Here is a 16,520-nt window from a genome sequence, read left to right as displayed (position 1 = left end):
GAAGGGGATGACAGAGGGTGAGATGATTGGATGGCATCACCGACTCAATGGCCATGAGTTTGGGCAAACTCCAGGAGATGGTGAAGGACAGGGAGCCTGGTGTGCTGCAGTCCATGAGGTTGCAGAGAGTCAGACAGGACTGAGTGACTGAACAACAATAGATGAGTCATAAGTGCTGCAGATATGTGCTCTGGGAGGTTTCCATGTGAGGTTTCTCTTCTCTCCCCCGCAGTCTACACCTACATCCAGAGCCGGTTCTACCGATCCCCAGAGGTGATCCTGGGCCATCCATACAACATGGCCATTGACATGTGGAGCCTGGGTTGCATCATGGCCGAGCTGTACACGGGCTACCCTCTGTTCCCCGGGGAGAACGAGGTGGAGCAGCTGGCCTGCATCATGGAGGTGAGGGGGCCGGGCTGCCTTCCAGCCGACACCCTCGGGGCCGGTAACTTCTGTTCTCAGACGCCAGGTGGCATCTGGCTCGCTGTAGAGCGGTGGCCAGCGCCTGTTAACAGGGGGGAGGGTTGGATGTTTTGAAATTATGTACGTTTGAGTTGACATCTAACATTTTTATCAGAAATTTAACTAGTTGCAAAGGATGTAATTTCCAGCATATAATGGATCATGATGTTTAAAATAAGACTGTTATACCAGGCTTTCCAGGTGGCTCAGTAGTGAAAAAAAAAAATTCCTCCTGCCAATGCAGGAGACATGGGAAATGCGAGTCTGATTCTTGGGTCAGGAAGATCCCCTGGAGGAAGAAATAGCAAGCCACTCCAGTATTCTTGCCTGGAGAATCCCATAGACAGAGGAGCTTGGTGGACTACAGTCCATGGGGTCACAAAAGAGTTGGACACAACTTAGCAACTAAACAACTTTCCTATATATATTCAAAAGAATCTAAGAACCAGACTGACACAACACCCAGCAAAATCTGTATACCGTTCAGTCATTAGTTATCATCTTAACTTTCTGGGAAGAATATCTCCCAGTGAAAAGGTTTTACCAAGACTCTCATATAATCACATATTATGCCTGTTATTCTCTTACTTAAAGGCATCTTGTTATGAGGCCAAATTAGATGACAGAGGAAGCTGGTGGGCTACAGTCTATGGGGTTGCAAAGATTCAGACACAACTGAGCGACTAACACTTTATTTTCACTAGGAAGACAAGTTAGACAGTGCGGGAAAAAGTAATCCCCAAAAGTGGAAATTTCACATTTTAGGATTTTCCCAGTGATATTTTGACTGTGAACAAAGGTATAACTAATTTCTTACTATCTGTTTATCTATTCATCCATCCCAAATTTGTATTTTTAGATTTTCTTAAAGATGGTTGGGGAGACACATAGAGCCTTGAGAATTAGTATAGAGATTCATCTCATGGTTGAAACTAATAATAGAGTATTTAACTGCTTTAGGTATTAGTGCTATGATGATAGCCATGGTGGGATGAACACTACCCTGGAAATCAGTAAACCTGGAAGTTACTCCTCTTTCTCTTTGACAATTCACTTCCATGCTCTGGGTCTCTGTAAAGTGAGGGGACCAGAGTCCATGGCTTCTGAGGCTGATTGGATGATGATGGACGATTTAATGAAACATCCCTGAGCCAATCATCTTCCAATTTCCAGGAGAATTGGGGATGGGGCAACAGATCCAAGTGGAGGTTCCCACTGCCCCAGAACTGATTCAGCTTCCTTGTGATCTCAAGCTGAGGAGCACGAGGGGAAGGGACATGGCTGGGAACCAGGCTGCAAAGCCAGGAACCCAGGGCTGATGAGGACACCCTTTGTTTCTCTCTGTGCAGCCCTGTAGGTTGCTGTGCAGATAAGGTCACCAGGCAGGCGCTGCTCTTTTCTTTTCAGAAGGTCATCCTGTGGTCTGATGTCCATCTGGTGGTTTCCGTCTGCGTTTCCTCCCCTTCCCTTTGATGCTCTGAGCTGGGAGGTGTCACTCCTTCATTCACGGGTGGTGTGCAGCTGCACTGGTTTACTCGCTCTGGCAGTGAGAGCTGGCAGCCACATCGAGTGCCCACCTGGCCGGTGCTGATGCCCGTTTAGGGTAACGTGGGCAATGCCGATAGATTCTCAGGATACTGGAACGGCCCTGGAGTAGGAGTTGAGCCTCAGGCTGTGGTCCTGCTCTATCACTGGCTTGAGGTTATCCCTTCATGCTGCTGTGTGTTGTTTACTCACTCAGTCCCGTCTGACCCTTTGCGTCCCCATGAACTCTAGCCCACCAGGCTTCTCTGTCCACGGGATTTCCCAGGCAAGCATATTGGAGTGGGTTGTCATTTCCTCCTCCAGGAAATCTACCTGACCCAGAGATCGAACCTGCGTCTCCTGCCTTGGCAGGCTGATTCTTTACTGCTGAGCCACCAGGGAAGCCTTCTTAACTTCATATCTCGGGTCGTTGTCTGGAGAAGCCAGTTTGGCCAAAGTCCCACCCGCTTCCAACAGTCTTGGCAAGTGTGACCCCAGGAGGGTGAGTCCACCACTTTGCCCTTGTTGCAGGTGCTGGGCCTGCCACCATCCCGCTTCATCCAGACGGCCTCCAGGAGACAGATGTTCTTTGGTGAGTCCCGGGTCTGACTCTCTTTTTTACCACGGTGGCTGATAAGATTCCCTAGCCCTTGAAGATACCTTCCATGCCCACCCCAAAGGGCAGGCTGTGCTTAGAGGTTTCGTTCAGAAAAGTGAAAAGATGCTGAGAATGGTACCAGGTGCGTGATGGAGGTGGGTGGGGAAGTCATACCAGGAATGAGGTCTTGGCAGGTGCCTGAGAGTGACCAGGTTCATGCCTAGAAGACCCATCAGTGGATCTCAAACCCTCAAACATTGGAACTCTACCCTCTTTTATAAACTCTCCCCACCTCCGCTAGCAGCTTGCCTACCCACTCACATGATGCACTATGAAGGGAAATCAAAGAGCAGAAGAGTCCTTGCAAGAACAGTGGAAAATTCCATCATTCCATTTCATCATTAATGGACCCCTATTCTTTCCTGCTGAAATTTTCTTAATTGCCCAGCTGCTTACTGTTCCAGGTTCACTGCATCTTCGCTATAAAATGGATAAGCAAGGGCTGTCAGAACAGTTTTGCTGTGGATATGCAATGGCTTGTCAGTTATGTACAGGACATCTGCCTAATTGCTGGAATTCAGCCTCATCCACGGTCCCTAGGCTGCCCCCGCCCCATCACAGTTCCCAGGCTCTGGATTTTAGGCTTCTCTGCCCTTCCAGCCAAGTCGTGCTGTGCAGGACAGACAGATGAATGAATGAGGTGCAACTGAGGCAGGGCTTCTGGGCCGCTCTGAACAAGGTGAAGCCAGTCCCAGGTCTGCAGTCCTTTTCCTAAGGGAGTCGCATGGAGCGAAAGCCACAGTGGCCCTAGTGACAGCCAAGAGGAGCAAAGCCAGGTGTGAGGGAACGGGGCTCCTTGAAAGGACTCCCCGCCATCCGAATTACACATCTTGTCCCATCAATAGCACAGTCAAAAAACCACTGCCCTGGGGGAATCCTCCTGGACAAAAAGATTGCAGTCGTGTCAATGATCAGTCCATGTATATTGATTCAGCCACGTGGGGGTTAAAATGTAGTCTATTTCCATATCATTTGGTGAAAAAGCCATGGCCCTGAGCCCCTGCCACAGCCACAGGTTCTCTGGCATCTCTCCCAGCATTCCTTGGAGCCATGAGCCAGAAACTAAAAGTTTAAGGTCGGGCAAGAAAGAGTCTTCCAGGATCCCCCTCCAATGCCAAAGCTGTCGTCCACTCTGATTGGTTGGTCCTGCGCCATCCCAATGGTTACATCTTGTAAACGTCAGCATGTAGTCGTGGCCAGAGGCGTAAAGACTGCCTCTCTGAGTAGGGTCATTGTTGGTGTCCCGGCTGCCTTAGGAAAGTGCCCACAGGCTAGATCTTTGAAAGTAGTCTGATGAAAGCAGACCTTCTTTGAAAGACTCACTGGTGTAACTTTTGCACAGGGCGACAGAACTGGTTGTTTGATGCCAAATATACTTTTCCCCTTCACCACTTTTAACTCAGCCTTTTGGATGTCAAAGTATTTTAGGGAAAGATGAGTAGGCACATGCTGCTCCCTCCTGCTTGACAAAGACATTGTGGGGAGACTCACCTCTCAAGCCTATAACCCTGAACTCAGGAGATTGTATTTGGGGGAATCAAAAGGAAGGGAATAGAGGGCATTTTTGGTAAGAGGATAGCAAAGGCTCACACATGTCCATTTCATTGAGAACCTGACTTTTACCATCAGCACCAGGCTTCAGAATGAGTGATGTGGTTTTGGTAGCAGCATCATGCATCTTCCCTTCCCGCACAAGAAAGGACTTCATTGGGAGCCGCGTCTTCTTCTGTGCTTCCCAACTTTATCTGACTATGAGAATCATCTGGGTTCTTGGAAATAGTGCTAATTCCCATCACCCTCCTGTGATATGGTGGCTTTGAGATGGGAGTTAGGAGTCTGTATGTTTTTACAGCAGCTTAGGATGAGGCGAATTTGTGAAACACTATGCCGACTTTAGTTCTTGTCTCTCGGGCTGTCAACAGGTCCTTGACCACCCCAGCCACTCCAAGTTAATATGTCTAATTAGCAGCAAAGTGATGTTGCTTCAAGGACAGCAAGAGATGTAGGTGGTCCAGGCAGCAAGAAGGAGGTGGGGAGGAAAATGAGGTAATGGAGAAGAGAGAGGTGGGAAAAACTTGTACAAGAAAAGCAGTCAAGGTGGCACGAATACACAGAAGAACTGTACAAAAAAGATCTTCACGACCCAGATAATCATGATGGTGTGATTACTGACCTAGAGCCAGACATCCTGGAATGTGAAGTCAAGTGGGCCTTAGAAAGCATCACTATGAACAAAGCTAGTGGAGGTGATGGAATTTCAGTTGAGCTATTTCAAATCCTGAAGGATGATGCTGTGAAAGTGCTGCACTCAATATGCCAGCAAATTTGGAAAATTCAGCAGTGGCCACAGGACTGGAAAAGGTCAGTTTTCATTTCAATCCCAAAGAAAGGCAATGCCAAAGAATGCTCAAACTACCGCAAAATTGCACTCATCTCACATGCTCATAAAGTAATGCTCAAAATTCTCCAAGCCAGGCTTCAGCAATACGTGAACCGTGAACTTCCAGATGTTCAAGCTGGTTTTAGAAAAGGCAGAGGAACCAGAGATCAAATTGCCAACATCCGCTGGATCATGGAAAAAGCAAGAGAGTTCCACAAAAACATCTATTTCTGCTTTATTGACTATGCCAAAGCCTTTGACTGTGTGGATCACAATAAACTGTGGAAAATTCTGAAAGAGATGGGAATACCAGACCACCTGACCTGCCTCTTGAGAAATCTGTATGCAGGTCAGGAAGTAACAGTTAGAACTGGACATGGAACAACAGACTGGTTCCAAATAGGAAAAGGAGTTCGTCAAGGCTGTGTATTGTCACCCTGCTTATTAAACTTTTATGCAGAGTACATCATGAGAAATGCAGGGCTGGAAGAAGCACAACCTGGAATCAGGATTGCCAGGAGAAATATCAATAACCTCAGATATGCAGATGACACCACCCTTATGGCAGAAAGTGAAGAGGAACTCAAAAGCCTCTTGATGAAAGTGAAAATGGAGAGTGAAAAAGTTGGCCTGAAGCTCAGCATTCAGAAAACTAAGATCATGGCATCCAGTCCCATCACTTCATGGGAAATAGATGGGGAAACAGTGGAAACAGTGTCAGACTTTATTTTTCTGGGCTCCAAAATCACTACAGATGGTGACTGCAGCCATGAAATTAAAAGACGCTTACTCCTTGGAAGGAAAGTTATGACCAACCTAGATAGCATATTCAAAAGCAGAGACATTACTTTGCCCACAAAGGTTCGTCTAGTTAAGGCTATGGTTTTTCCTGTGGTCATGTATGGATGTGAGAGTTGGACTGTGAAGAAGGCTGAGTGCTGAAGAATTGATGCTTTTGAACTGTGGTGTTGGAGAAGACTCTTGAGAGTCCCTTGGACTGCAAGGAGATCCAACCAGTCCATTCTGAAGGAGATCAGCCCTGGGATTTCTTTGGAATGAATGATGCTAAAGCTGAAACTCCAGTACTTTGGCCACCTCATGCAAAGAGTTGACTCATTGGAAAAGACTCTGATGCTGGGAGGGATTGGGGGCAGGAGGAGAAGGGGAGGACAGAGGATGAGATGGCTGGATGGCATCACTGACTCAATGGACGTGAGTCTGAGTGAACTCTGGGAGTTGGTGATGGACAGGGAGGCCTGGCGTGCTGCGATTCATGGGGTCGCAAAGAGTTGGACACGACTGAGCGACTGAACTGAACTGAACTGAAGGATGACTATAGAGTGTTGTTGTAAGTCCATGAGTTTGATTCTTCTTTGATCATCTGTGAAAAGACAGCATAGGATAAGGTGGGAGCCTGGTGCCACAGTCAAAAGGAAAGTGGGGATTTGATGAGATGGTAGGATGGCATCACCAACTCAATGGATGTGAGTTTGAGCAAACTCCAAAAGATGGTGAAGGACAGGGAAGCCTGGTGTGCTGCAGTCTGTAGTGTCACAAAGTCAGACACCGCTGAGCAACTGAACAACAAAAACAGGACCCCTGGCCTACACAGTACCCCCAGCCCATTTGTATCTGTATAAGCACACAGAGATGCCCACATGTGTATACACACACACACACACACATTTGTAGGCTCCTCCAGGAATTCAGTAAAAAGAGCAGGTGTTCTGTTGGACACACTGCAGATTGCATGGAGTGCATAACTGGAAGCACTTCATTGTGTGCCTTTCATCGTATGAACCCCACTGAGTTTTTGTGAGAAGTCCATGGAGTGTGTCAATTGTGTGTGTGTGTTTATATATCCACCCTTTTACATGCATGTTGTAGGGTGTGAGCATACACAGTCATCTTTCTGAACGCGCTCACTGGTGGATGTCCAAACGAGTGGTCTCACCTGCAAAGCACTGTACTAGGTGTTCTCTGGCCGCCTTTGGAGCTGTCTCCAGGGCTGCTTTTCAGCAGACAGATCATACATTTGGTGAGGGCTTTAAAAACGGTGGAAATGGCTGAAGAAAGGCATTCTAAGCTGTGTCTTAAGTCACCAGCCAAGTTTGGTCATTGCAATTATGGACAAAATGTTCACATGATTGTAAAAAAAAAAAAAAAGAGATTAATTTGCTTGTGTGGTTTGTACATGAGTTCTAAGAGTAAATTCCTTCTCCTAAAATGACTTTCTTGTTATTCCCCATGGATGTCCCAAATTCTCACATTTTGGGATAAGTGAAGGAAGGAACAGGGGCAGAGATAAGCCAAGAATGGACAGTATCCTTTTTGTTCAGAGCTGAATGTTTCTGTTATTTCATATTTACTTTAAAATGTTTTATTATTTTATTATTATTGTTATCATCATCATCATTATCATCATAATCATTATTTTACATTGGTTGAGGTTAAATCATTGAAATCATTTAATTGATGCTGGGAGGAGGTGGTGGGAAGGAGGCTCAGAACATATGGAGTAGTAGGAAACGTTGTTTGTAAATTGTGTTCATTGGATTGGTTTACACGTGGTTATTTCACACCGGCTGGGGCTTCGGGATGTGTTTGTGTGGGGGTTGGCGGGGGAGGGGGCGGTGTGGGACGGAGCAGGGGAAGGCTGCAGAGACCTCGCCAAGAAGCAGCCCGGTCGAGCGAACAGCTGTGATGTGATCAGTGCGTATTTATACCTGGAACTAAACACAGAATGTTATATCTCTAAAGATTCCAAAGGTTTTCCTAAAAATATAACCAACAACAGGGGGAAAAAGAGATACCCGGATTCCAAGGATCTCACCGTGTTGCTGAAAACCTACGACACCAGCTTCCTGGACTTCCTCAGGCGGTGCTTGGTGTGAGTTTGTCAGGGTGTCTTTGATTCTGGGGTTTCCTCTTCAGCTCTGTCCTTTCCCACACGTTTGCGGGTGAAAGTCTGGGAGGCAGTGATGACAGCACAATGAACACAGACCATAGAGCTTCAGGGTCTACAAGGTGCTTCCCCATCCATTGCCTGATCAGGCTGCATCCACCCACCCGTCGTCCTGTGTGATCGGTGGGGCAGATGACTTAATCTGTTTTGAGACTCAGAGGCTGACGCTCAGAGAGGTTAAGTGACTGCCGTGGAGCACACAGCGTGTGGGTTGAGCTCTCTTGCTTCCTTGGCCTGACTGTCTGGCAGCGAGGTTGTAGGCACGTCCTCAGTGTCTCCTACTTCACGAACTGAAGCCAAGGTATCTTCACGGAGCCTGTTGTAACTGTTTGAATCCACACCCAATATAAGCTGGTTTTAGCGCCCTCCCTGGAGAAGGCGATGGCACCCCACTCCAGTACTCTTGCCTGGAAAATCCCATGGATGGAGGGGCCTGGTGGTCTGCAGAGTCGGACACGACTGAGTGACTTCACTTTAAGTTTTCACTTTAATGCATTGGAGAAGGAAATGGCAACCCACTCCAGTGTTCTTGCCTGGAGAATCCCAGGGACGGGGAGCCTGGTGGGCTGCCGTCTATGGGGTTGCACAGAGTCAGACATGACTTAAGTGACTTCACTTTCACTTTTCACTTCCATGCATTGGAGGAGGAAATGGCAACCCACTCCAGTGTTCTTGCCTGGAGAATCCCAGGGATGGGGGAGCCTGGTGGGCTGCTGTCTATGGGGTCGCACAGAGCTGGACACGACTGAAGAGACTTAGCAGCAGCAGCGCCCTACCCACCCATTCCCCTATAATTTAGAATCTAAATCCTCTCATGTGAGAGAATTAGGGAAAGGGTGATCTAGAAAACATTTAATATGTACAGTTTTTTAGTATCTATAGGCATATTTTGAACCTTAGAAAGTAGGTACTTCTGTACTTCAGTCAAGTCATAGGAAAAAAAAAAACAGCACAGAAATCATTTTAGAACAGGACCTAGTTTAGAAGGTATTTAGAAAGTACTAGCTATTGTCACTATTTTAAAAAGTCTTTTTTACTTGGCTGTTCTGGGTCTTAGCTGTGGCACGTGGGATCTTTGATCTTCATAGACTGTGCAGGATCTTTCAGCTGTGGCATGTGGGCTCTAGGGACGGACCAGGGATCGAACCCAGGCCCCCTGCATTGGGAGTGTGGAGTCCTAATTACAGGACCCCCAGGAAAGATCCTATGGTCACTATTTTTACAGAGGTTGAGACTTTCCTGGCGGTCCAGTGGTCAGGACGCTTCGCTTCCCATGCATAGCATGCAGGTTCAATCCCTGTTTAGGGAACTAAGATCTCACAGGCTGTGTGGTGTGGCCAAAAAATCAAAATTAAAAAAGAACTTTAGAGAATATAAGAAAAGGTTCCTGAGAAGTGAATCTCGGCTCAGTCAAAATGAAGAACTTTTAAAGAACTGGAGTATTTAAAAGTTAGAATAGCTAGTTCTGTGAGTTAGTGCCTGCTCACCAAAATTACTTTTTTTGCCTTTCTTAAGGCAAGATGACTCCGTGGTGGGTGTTCTGTCAAATATATTTTGTTACTACATTAGAAGTTTGGATTACCACCAAGTCCCCCTTACAATCTTAATAATCTAGCATTCTTTCATTTTCTTTGTGATGTATTTGGAGGTCCAAATTCCATAGTTTGGGAATAGCAATTAAGTATCTTCATTTTGGTGTTCTTAGTCTATTAGATCCTGAGGTCCATTGGTTTAGACGTTCTATACTATTTCTTGGAATTGCTAGGAACTCCGGAAGCCTTGGGCTCTGAGATTTTCCTTGGCTTTTTATACACATTTTCTAAAAAGATCACTTCTACTTGTTGCTTCCAGGTACTTCAAAATGAGGGCTTCCCTGGTGGCTCAGCAGTAAAGAATCCGCCTGCAATGCAGGAGACCTGGGTTCAGTCCTTGGGTCGGGATGATCCCCTGGAGGAGGGCATGGCAACCCACTCCAATATTCTTGCCTGGAGGGCTCCATGGACAGAGGAGTCTGGTGGACTATAGTCCACGTGGTCACAAAGAGTCAGACACACACACACACACACACACACACACACTTTAACATTGTATGTCATAATCTCTGTTCTGTGGTATCTCTGAGTTACAACATAGCTTAAATGGGTTCTGTAAAAATGAACCATCTTAATATTTTATTTAGGTTCTTTTTGGGGTCTTTGAGAGTATTTCATTATTAAAAAGGGAAATAGAACCCTAACTGGTCCTGGGCTTTGTTGGTGTGTAGCTGGGAGCCCTCTCTTCGCATGACCCCTGACCAGGCGCTCAAGCATGCTTGGATTCATGAGCCTCGGAACCTCAAAGCTCGGCCCAGGCTTCAGACCTTGAGGAAAACGAGTCTCTGTTTCCCCTCTGAATCCAGGAAGGACAAGGTTCAAGCACAGCATCACTCTGGCAAAAAAGGTACAGCCCCTCGAATAGCCCATTCTGTCTTCATAATCCCAAGGAAATCAGGTGGCTCTGGAGGACCACATGTCAATTTCTCTGAGCTCAGCTTTGGTTAATTACTCTGGTTTCATCACGACCAGCCAGCCATTTCTTTCTTTTTTTAAAAGATTTTTGATGTGGACCTTTGAATGTCATTATTGAATTTGTTACAACATTCCTTGCTTCTGCTTTTCTTTTTTTTTCATGTTTTGAATTTTGGCTGCGAGGCATGTGGGATCCTAGCTCCCCAACCAGAAATGTAACCCACAGCCCCTGTACTGGGAGGCGAAGTCCTAACCACTGGATCTCCAGTGGCAGTCCTGGCCTGCCATTTCTTCATTTGGGAATTTTCCTCTTTCAGGAAACTTGGTTGTGGCCAGGTTCTCCTTTTTATCCCCTCTCATCATTAGGAATTTCCATTTTTCTCCTATCTTCATTCTCTTTCCTCCCCTTTTCTTTCAATCTGTCCTCCTGTGCGTACCCTATAATTACCTTTTGAATTTTTACCAGACAGATTACAAAACTATGCAAATATCTTTTATCAGCAATATAACCTCGGGGTTATGTACTTGATCACTGGAGTCAGGATATCTGGGATAAATTCTTGCCCCACCACTCACCAGGAGTGAGCCCTTGGGCAATTTACTTAACCTCTCTGTTCCTCAGTTTCTCCATTTATGAGAATGAGAGTAAGGCTGATTCTGTCTAGCTGAAGGAAAGAGTGAAGGAATCAGTAACTGTCAAGAGCTTAGAATGATGGGCTTCCCCTGTGGGTCAGTGGTAAAGAATCCACCTTCAGGAGATGCAGGAGACCGGGGTTTGATCCCTGGGTTGGGAAGATCCCCTGGAGAAGGGCATGGCATCCCACTCCAGTATTCTTGCCTGAAGAATCCCATGGACAGAGGAGCCTGGTGGGCTACAGTCCATGAGGTTGCAAAGAGTCAGATAGGACTCAGTGACTGAGCACGCATGCTTAGAAGGATGTCTGGCACGTAGAATGTGCTTTACTAATGAACCGCTTTTGTATGGTTACCACCAGGGTTTCCCAGAAGTGATTTAGAACCTGTTGGACAGTTAGGACATAACTCACGTTTGAGCACTTACTTGTTCCCGCTGTCTTCTCCTTGGCAGATGTGGTCCTTCAAGTAGAGGCTAAAGACAAAATCAAAGATGGCGCCACCAAACAGGATGAGAATCGAGGCAATCAGCGAGGCTCTGGCCAGCACACGGCAGAGGTGATCCAGCTGCCTCATCTGGCAGAAGCTTCCGGAAAGCCAGAGGTGGCTGTTGGGCCAGCGGAGTCCAAGACCTCCGCAGGACAACAGAACAAAAAGTCCTCCCCCAAGAACACAAATGCTTTACCGCCTATTGTGTGACCCGAGCGGAGGGTGTGTCTGCTCTTTCCCCACCCTCCCTGTGATTTGTATTAGAGACAGTGCTTATATTGTACAATACTTAAGATGGTTGGTTTTTTGTTTTTTGTTTTTTTTTTTAACCCATAAAGGTTTGTTTAAAAAAAAAAAAAAAAGGACCTCTATTCACCTCGCTGATTGGCATGATTTCTGTGATGAGGGATTGTAAAGAATGTCCTTGCACCCAGGCTTCTTCCTTATGCCCTTAACCAAATAAACAGTGGGTGCACGGGGTAGGGTGGGGATTGAGGGGTGGTGGGAATGTTACTGACCAGAGTTCTTGGCCCTCCCCAATAACTAGAAATTGACTGGAGGCCAGAGAGGAAATTCAGGCAAAGTTTTATCGGGGTCCCTGCTGCTGGAGTGGGGGGCAAGCACAAACAGCAGATTCCCTTGCTCACTCCCTGGGTGAAGGGAGCTGGGTCCTTAAGTGTGGGGTAAGGGTACAGGGTATGGGTGTGTCCAGGGTTTGGGCTGGAGGAGTGGCTTGCCCAGCTCTTAGGTGGTGGTGTGGGCAGGGGATATGCTCAGTACCCTGCTTTTGCTCCTGACGCCTGTTTTGGCTCCAGGCCCTTCAAAGGTGACAGCAGATTTGTTGGTCTCTTTGTATCTTTTGGGTCCAGAATTTGCCCCCAGCTGTGCATCAGATCAGATCAGATCAGATCAGTCACTCAGTCGTGTCCAACTCCTTGCAACCCCATGAATCGCAGCATGCCAGGCCTCCCTGTCCATCACCAATTCCCAGAGTTCACCCAGACTCACGTCCATCGAGTCAGTGATGCCATCCAGCCATCTCATCCTCTGTCGTCCCCTTCTCCTCCTGCCCCCAATCCCTCCCAGCATCAGAATCTTATCCAATGAGTCAAGTCTTCGCATGAGGTGGCCAAAGTACTAGAGCTTCAGCTTTAGTATCATTCCTTCCAAAGAAATCCCAGGGTTGATCTCCTTCAGAATGGACTGGTTGGATCTCCTTGCAGTCCAAGGGACTCTCAAGAGTCTTCTCCAACACCACAGTTCAAAAGCATCAATTCTTCGGTGCTCAGCCTTCTTCACAGTCCAACTCTCACATCCATACATGACCACAGGAAAAACCATAGCCTTAACTAGACGAACCTTTGTGGGCAAAGTAATGTCTCTGCTTTTGAATATGCTATCTAGGTTGGTCATAACTTTCCTTCCAAGGAGTAAGCGTCTTTTAATTTCATGGCTGCAGTCACCATCTGCAGTGATTTTGGAGCCCAGAAAAATAAAGTCTGACACTGTTTCCACTATTTCCCCATCAATTTCCCATGAAGTGGTGGGACCGGATGCCATGATCTTCGTTTTCTGAATGTTGAGCTTCAGGCCAACTTTTTCACTCTCCACTTTCACTTTCATCAAGAGGCTTTTGAGTTCCTCTTCACTTTCTGCCATAAGGGTGGTGTCATCTGCATATCTGAGGTGATTGATATTTCTCCCGGCAATCTTGATTCCAGCTTGTGTTTCTTCTAGTCCAGCGTTTCTCATGATGTACTCTGCATATAAGTTAAATAAACAGGGTGACAATATACAGCCTTGACGAACTCCTTTTCCTATTTGGAACCAGTCTGTTGTTCCATGTCCAGTTCTAACTGTTGCTTCCTGACCTGCATACAAATTTCTCAAGAGGCAGATCAGGTGGTCTGGTATTCCCATCTCTTTCAGAATTTTCCACAGTTAATTGTGATCCACACAGTCAAAGGCTTTGGCATAGTCAATAAAGCAGAAATAGATGTTTTTGTGGAACTCTCTTGCTTTTTCCATGATCCAGCGGATGTTGGCAATTTGATCTCTGGTTCCTCTGCCTTTTCTAAAACCAGCTTGAACATCTGGAAGTTCACGGTTCACATATTGCTGAAGCCTGGCTTGGAGAATTTTGAGCATTACTTTACTAGCGTGTGAGATGAGTGTAATTGTGCAGTAGTTTGAGCATTCTTTGGCATTGCCTTTCTTTGGGATTGGAATGAAAACTGACCTTTTCCAGTCCTGTGGCCACTGCTGAGTTTTCCAAATTTGCTGGCATATTGAGTGCAGCTCTTTCACAGCATCATCTTTCAGGATTTGGAATAGCTCAACTGGAATTCCATCACCTCCACTAGCTTTGTTCGTAGTGGTGCTTTCTAAGGCCCACTTGACTTCACATTCCAGGATGTCTGGCTCTTACACATGGTTGTCTTTAGTCCCATACAGTTTCTTTGTATTTTGTTGCTGGAGGAGAGGTGTGTCCAGGTGCAAGCACTGCAGCTAAGGGTCCCAGGTCCCAGTCTGTCTCAGGAAAGAGAGCTAAGTATTCAATGTTACAGCATCACTAGTAAAAGTGAAAGTGTTAGTTGCTCAGTCATGTCTCTCTGTGACCCCATGGACGATAGCCCACCAGGCTCCTCTGTCCATGGGATTCTTTAGGCTCCTCAGTCCAATACTGGAGTGAGTTGCCAATTTTCTTCTCCAGGGGATCTTCCTGACCCAGGGATTGAACCTGGGTCTCCTGCATTGCAGGGAGATTTTTTACCATCTGAGTCACCAGGGGAGCATCACTAAGAGTACTAAAAGAACAGCATCACTAAGAGAACCCTAAATAATAATCAACTTTTCCCCTCTTGTCCGAGTTAACCTATGCCAGTTAGAATTCTGGTATGGGAATGACAGAAGCCAAGTTCCAACTCATTTAAACAACAGGGCATTTATTGGTTTTAATGACTGTGGGGAATCAGGATGGGTAAACGGAGACACAGCAGGACCTAGGAATTCAGACAAGATCATGGAGGTCAGATGCTCTCGCCCCCTGTTAGTCTTGCTTCATTTATGGTTGACTTCATTCTGAAGAGAAGCTCTGCCCAGAAGTTAAGATGACCACTATCTTCCCATCAAAAGTAGCAGTCTTCCTGCTCGGAGGAAAGTCTCAGAAGTAATTGGATTTGAACCCATCACTGCACCTGAGATATTGGGGTCCTCCAGTTGGCCAGCCGGGATTACAAGCCCACAGTGTGGTGGTGGCAATACTATGACTGATGCTTCTCTAAGACCACGTGGAGCCGGGGATGACAGGTTTCCCGAAGGTTGGAAGATGAGCAAGCTACTGGATGTGTCCACTCATCCACCACCTGCCCTTCTAGTCTGCCTACGTGAACTCACAGTTTGTATATCGTTGTAATTACAGTACAGATAAATGTGTGCAAAAGAAACTCAAGATCATAACATCAGAAAGAGCCTGGGATATATACCTGGCTTCATAGTTTTCTCACCGTGTCATAGTCCATGAAGGGAGGCATTGGGTGATTGAAGCCATTGGGTTTGGGTGAGATCACCTGGGGAAGATGACTGAGAACAGTGGAGCGTCAAGAGGGTGAACAACTGGCAGAGAGAAACATGTAAGGGGTTGAGTAGAGCCCCAGAGACATGCAGAAAAATAGGAAACCTAGAAACCAGAGGAGGAAGTTTCTAGAAGGAAGGATGGAGAATGTAAAATTGCTGGAGAACATATAATTCAGAAAGTGCTTCTAAAGTGGGGTGATATGGACATTAAGTCAGAGCAGTGTCCTAACAGGTGACTTGTCCCACGTCTTCTATCTGGAGAGGTACAGGACTGGCCACTGAACCCAGGTCCTCTGGACCTTTTTGGACCCCGAGAGTCTGCAACCAAGGATAAAGGTGAGATGGACAGTTCTGGGGAGAATAGGACAAGGAGCCAGGTCCTGGTAGCCTAATTTAAAGGATTCAGATTGGATATTGAAAAGTACGTGCATGGTTACAAAGGGCTGAAATAACTCTTGACAAACTGTGGCTTATTTAGGGACCCCTTTAAAGCAGGGAAGTCACAAGTCATGGATGGGTCGATGGGAAGTGTGTATCCATAGACAACAGGCCCACCAGCGTTTGGCTGGGCTCTCAGGCAGGCAGTATTTTTACTCTGCTAACCACTGGACTCTTTCATTCCTGAGACTGCTTCTCCTTGCTGTCCCATTGGGGCTTCCCAGGTCTCGAACCGACTAATTGGAAAAGACCCTGATGCTGGGAAAGATTGAAGGCGGGAGGAGAAGGGGACAAACAGAGGATGCGATGGTTGGATGGCATCACCGACTCAACGGACACGAGTTTAGGTAAACTCCAGGAGTTGGTGATGGACAGGGAGGCTTGACGTGCTACAGTCCATGGGGTTGCAAAGAGTCAGACACGACTGAGCAACTGAACTGACTAGGTCTCGCTAGGAGTAAAGAACTGGCCTGCAAACACAGGCGACATGATGAGACATGGGTTTGATCTCTGGGTCGGGAAGGTCCCCTGGAGTAGGAAATAGCAACCCACTCCGGGATTCTTGCCTGGGAAATCCCATGGACAGAGAAGCCTGGTGGGCTATATGTGGTTGCAAGAGTCAGACATGACTGTAGTGACTTGGCATGCATGCAAGAGGTTAAATAATAAAGGACATTCTCCTTGAAGAGACTTAATTGACCATATCTGTGGCTCAGACGGTAAAGCATCTGCCTGCAATGCGGGAGATCCAGGTTTGATCCCTGGGTCAGGAAGATCCCCTGGAGAAGGAAATGGCAACCCACTCCAGTACTCTTTCTGGAGAATTCCATGGACTGAGGAGCCTGGTGGGCTACAGTCCATGGAGTCACAAAGAGTCGGACACGA

The 16,520-nt window shown here is 46.8% G+C and overlaps 1 protein-coding gene across 3 annotated transcripts in view; it reads left to right on the top strand.

Annotated features, from left to right (window-relative positions):
* Positions 1–11,976, top strand: part of DYRK4 (dual specificity tyrosine phosphorylation regulated kinase 4) — a 49,482-nt gene extending 37,506 nt beyond the window's left edge. For all 3 annotated transcript variants that reach the window (XM_061418187.1, XM_061418186.1, XM_061418189.1), the window contains 5 exons: positions 233–405; positions 2,521–2,581; positions 7,788–7,917; positions 10,256–10,431; positions 11,587–11,976. In XM_061418187.1, coding sequence (XP_061274171.1) covers positions 233–405; positions 2,521–2,581; positions 7,788–7,917; positions 10,256–10,431; positions 11,587–11,831 — 785 coding nt within the window. In that variant the 3' untranslated portion in view covers positions 11,832–11,976. The remainder of the gene's footprint in view (positions 1–232; positions 406–2,520; positions 2,582–7,787; positions 7,918–10,255; positions 10,432–11,586) is intronic.
* The last annotated feature ends 4,544 nt before the right edge of the window (positions 11,977–16,520 follow it).

Source organism: Bos javanicus, chromosome 5 (assembly GCF_032452875.1).
Source record: "Bos javanicus breed banteng chromosome 5, ARS-OSU_banteng_1.0, whole genome shotgun sequence".
In the NCBI taxonomy this organism is placed as follows: domain Eukaryota; kingdom Metazoa; phylum Chordata; class Mammalia; order Artiodactyla; family Bovidae; genus Bos; species Bos javanicus.
Note: the sequence above shows the minus strand (reverse complement) of the source record. Positions and strands in the feature narration are given on the sequence as shown.